The sequence below is a fragment of the Buceros rhinoceros genome, unplaced genomic scaffold (assembly GCF_000710305.1).
Source record: "Buceros rhinoceros silvestris isolate BGI_N320 unplaced genomic scaffold, ASM71030v1 scaffold11417, whole genome shotgun sequence".
NCBI lineage: Eukaryota > Metazoa > Chordata > Aves > Bucerotiformes > Bucerotidae > Buceros > Buceros rhinoceros.
This window is the reverse complement of record NW_010420488.1, coordinates 124965-129564: the sequence shown is the minus strand read 5'-3', so window position 1 is coordinate 129564 and position 4600 is coordinate 124965. Positions and strand designations below refer to the sequence as shown.

At 39.7% G+C, this 4600-nt stretch overlaps 1 protein-coding gene across 1 annotated transcript in view; it reads right to left on the bottom strand.

Moving 5' to 3' along the window:
* Positions 1 to 3117, bottom strand: part of SPON2 (spondin 2, extracellular matrix protein) — a 4947-nt gene extending 1830 nt beyond the window's left edge. The window contains exons 1-4 of the mRNA XM_010139322.1: positions 2895 to 3117; positions 2347 to 2570; positions 1886 to 2077; positions 905 to 1079 (exon numbers count right to left, since the gene is read on the bottom strand). Coding sequence (XP_010137624.1) covers positions 905 to 1079; positions 1886 to 2077; positions 2347 to 2570; positions 2895 to 3117 — 814 coding nt within the window. The remainder of the gene's footprint in view (positions 1 to 904; positions 1080 to 1885; positions 2078 to 2346; positions 2571 to 2894) is intronic.
* Positions 3118 to 4600: the final 1483 nt, after the last annotated feature.

Sequence of the window (4600 nt, the reverse complement as noted above, 5' to 3'; positions counted from 1 at the left end):
GGGAACGAGCTTTATTTTAGTGGTTGTGAGGGGACTTCAGCATAGAGCTGAAGAACATTCAGTCTTCAGACATTCTGGAGAAGCTCCTGGCAGCTCTTCCAGGGATACTTTGGGGAGTTAGCCTACTGGTGTCTCTCAAATGGTATTTAGGATGTTGGTCTTCTTACTCTGAACCCTTCTTCTTGCACTTTGTAAAAATCCACTGGAAAAGTGGAAAGATAAAATCTCAGTGGACACTGTCCAACTGCTGTCTTAGAGCAAACACTGTGTTAATTATGTATTTGTCTGTTTGGAGATTTGAAAATTACCCTCAAGACTGACTTGAGTTGGTAGTTTGCTTGTCTTCCTACCTAAAGAAGGTTATTAGCTGATAGTTTTAAGAAAAGTGAGAGAACATAATTTTTCGTATCAGGATGTATGTTTCTATCACAAATATGATCAAATCAGTTGAATTGTATCTGTTTTTATTGCACATGACTGTCAAGCCCTCTGACCTAGAAAGAGACAACAACAAGAGTTCTTCCGCTCTGTCATCATGTAAGAACTTAAGGATTAATATTGACTTCAAAGTTGCAAAGAATTTGGGGTTGATTCTTATCGAGCCTTGTTTATTTCTGATAAAATTCCCTGATCTCGCTGGTACTAAGGCCTGAGTAGCCCTGACTGTGGCTCTAACCCAAACCTTCAAACCACAGCTCAGATATGCAATCCCTTCGTGATTCTTTCGGGGATTCTGTTTCATGTTAGCTAGCTTGTTTTGTTTCCCAGGTGTGAGGCTGGAAACTATTCTTCCGCAGGCAGGAGGATATTCTGCCTTGTCACCTGTTTCATCCACATCACCTGGCAGATTTCCACGTATTTCCTGAGTCAATGACAATAACATGTCGAAGCACTAATCGCTTACCTGAGACAGAGTCTGTTATTTCATTGCTTTTAGCTTCAAGATGAAGATAAGATACAGGAAGACCCAGCTGGTTTTTCTTTATTTTCACCATTGTTACTTGAGCAATAGGTGGCAAAATTTTGAGTTTGGGATAATAAAATGAGTTTGCTGGGTGACTTGGAGAGGAACAAGTGATCTGTGAAATAAAAAGGGGAACCTTAGAGAAACTGCATCATATTAGTAAGATGATAAGTGTAGAATCATGATTACACATCATGCTGATAGATGCATATAACCACTGAAATGTGTATAACCAGTTTTGTGAACCTCAGTTGACACTGCTACTGCTGGTAATCTCAGAATGTTTATGCGTAACACTTTGATACCGGGCGCAGTGAGTTGTGCCGACTTTTGGATTGAGGGCATCGGTGGGAGGCTCTGAAAACACAGCAGTGTACAGAGTGGATTGATGGAAAGAAGTGGATGGTATTTACGAGGAAGAAACAAGAGTATGAAGTAATACTATTAGGTACACTATAGCAGCTGTCTTGGGGATAGAGGAGGCCAAATGTGTTACTGTCCAGCTTCTCTGTTCTTCTCGTTACTCATTAACACAGAATTTGGCTCTAGAGGAAGTGACCTTAAAAAAAAGATTAACTGAATGCGTGTAGTATTCCAAACATTTGAATCAAAATCCTCTGTTCCCCACCACCCTTAAATGACAGAAGCAAAGTATGAGGCATCCAGAGCATCGAGTGAGCCAGCAAGATTGGAAGTGGGGTCACTGCAGCAGCACTGAGGTTCTCCTCTGCTTTCCCTTAGCTCCTTTCCCTCAAATGCCACATTTTCAGGGTTCAGTAATGCTCTAAGTGAAACACCTCCCCACCTCAGTATTCTCTGAAATCAGTTGCACAAGAGCATCATGTAGTCACGGGATAGTTATCCTTAGAGGGAGGGCTCAACACCGAGGTAGGAAGCTCTGCACTATGTGCATACACCTACCTCTGTAACCGTGTCCTGCGGAATGGTGGCAAAGTTTGGGGAGGAAAATGTGAAGCCACTATCAGTGCCAGCATCGTATGGAAATAGATCTACTGATACTTCTTCCATCCAGTGGTCTCCTTCGCAGAGATTGAGGCTGTCAATACCCACAAACCAGTCAGGGCTCGGAACAATTCGTACCACAAATGAAACCTAATGGAACAAAATGATGCATCAGGATTGCACCCCTTCTGTTGAAATGTTCCAGTCCTGCTCATAGTAACTCTAACTTGCGCTTTTTGGAAGAAATGTCATTGTGCTCTTCCAGCTTACAGAACCTGTAGGGTGCTCCCTGCAACGTAACATGCTTTTTAGTAACTTTTTGAGGTATATTATTCCTACAAGTGAGAACTCAAATACTTCATTTGGAGTGCTAGTGACATAAAATAATTTTTTAAAAATTAATATGTAAATTTACTTACTAAAGGATGTCTTGGATGCACTTCTAATTCAGAGAAGGTTTGTCCTGTACCACTAGAAATGGCAGGAGCGGAGAAGATTCCGTGTACACTCTGAATTTTCTCTCCAGCTTCTTCTATTTCTTTCATTAATACCCAGGCTTCACCCTTTTCAGCAAAATCACGTACACCATTGCTGGCATATTCATTTTTTTTCCACATGCTGTAGTCAGAACTATGGGTAACACCTATTTGAGTGAATACATGGCATGACATCAAAGTCTGGTTTAGATTGTCCCTATTTCTTCAATTTCTCTGTTTTATTTCTGAGGTTAAAAAAAAATGTATAAAAATGAGTGAACACTAAAACATTTGGCTTATCGCTGTTTATTTCAGCTGCAGCCAATTGAAAACAGAATTGAAAACAGTTCTTCAATTTCTACATTTCATTCTTAATAGCTTTGGCTATTCTTCTCCTTTTTCATGAGTTATTTTAAAATTTACTTATAAGAAAAAAGATCACAGCGGCCAAGAGCTTTATCTGCTGTTCCAAGCGCACACCCTTGACTTACCTAGCAACGATGACCACTGCGCTGGGGGCCTGTAGAGCGGGTACTGCTTGGGGAAGGCAGCCTGGCTCCATTTCCCCGTGAAGGTGATGCTGTACTTAGCCAGCTCCTCTGCTGTGCAGAGAGAGTCCTCACCCACAGGCAAGCTGCTGGCACAGCCAAGGACTGTTACCAGTAAGGTCCAGATAACTGTACAGGAGTGGCAGACAGACATCAGCTTTTCCATTCCTTTCTACACACAAAGAAAAAAAAAAAAAAGTTGGCCAAATTAGTCACTTGAAACTCAAAATTGAAAAATGGTTCCCTAATAAATTGTAACAGACTGTAAGTTATACCCAATGTATCTGAAACACTAAAAATTGTTCTGCTTCTAAACCCATTTTTCTAATGCTTTCAGATTTACTATTTCCATGCTGCATCCCACAAATCTGTAACTCTACCTGGGACAAGTGTTTCTAATGAAAATAAAAATACCTTAGCAGCCTTGCCCATAGTACTACCTCTGAGAGAAATCTGTTTCTGATTTTCTTTTGAAATCTTATTAGAATCACATCTTGAATTAATTAAAGTAGCAACTGTTCCTGCGGAAAACACTAGCAGTATATTTATTCTTTTAAAGGTTAAATTGCTGGTTACTTTGCCAAAAGAAATGATTTATTTTAACTTTGTGTTCTACAAAGTCTGTTTTATGGTGTAACATTTAAAGTCAAATACATTTCGTATTTATATAAATTGCTGTCATAACTCATGCCTTAAAAAAATACATTATAATTGCTTCAGATTGCTTAAGCTACACAGTTGTTAAAAACCAATATTTTTTAAAAGTTGCTGTCGTGGGTTGTGCAAATTTTGATTTTAAATTAATATAGTAATTGCATCAGACTGTTGAACTCCAGCAATTATTTAAAATAACAACCTTAGAAATTATTATTAAATGCTTTTGTCCTTTGAGAAAACTACACAAATATAACCAAAATGCTCCTAAAATATTAATTTGTAGAAAGAGCTGTGAATACTCACTCAATATTTCCTCTGGAGCACTGGTAGGGGGAGAGCACCTGCTTTTGCTGGCAGCTGAGTTGGTCTGCAAGAGAAGACAGTAGGAGTCTTGCTATTTATGCCTGAAGAGGGTCCCTTTGGTCCAACAATTATTGTGCTCTTTAGACTTTCCAGGTTTGCTAAAAGCGTGCCGGCTGCTTCTTTGCAATCCTTTTGGATGGACTGTCAGAGCTTTTGTGACTGTCAACTAGTTCAAGTTCCTATCAGGAGACTGGTGCCAAATAGACAAAATGCTTTCAAAAAATACCTTGGTTTCTGAGCCACAGTTGGAGTTTTCTGGTGCCTTTACAGTTCTCTGCTCTCTTCAGTGCCTCCAGGCTATACAAATGAGCTGGTCCCAACACTGAAACCCTTCTGGTGGATACACTTCAAATGTTTTCTTGTGAGTTTTATTGTCTGACAGATGCTCCTTCCAAACATTCACAGAGAGCTTGCTGACTCTCACACACCATATGTGTGTGTTCAAATAAAAGGGGTGAGGCAGCTAAAAAAGTCAAGAGGGAAAAAAAATTACATTTCAAAATTGCACATACTCACACAGACTGTCTCCTGCAAATAGGGATTAATTTGAAGTAGTACAGTGTACGTTTTTGTTTCCTACAGTACCGTATGCTGCCTGATGAAAGGGCTCTGTAACATTGTGGTTTCTT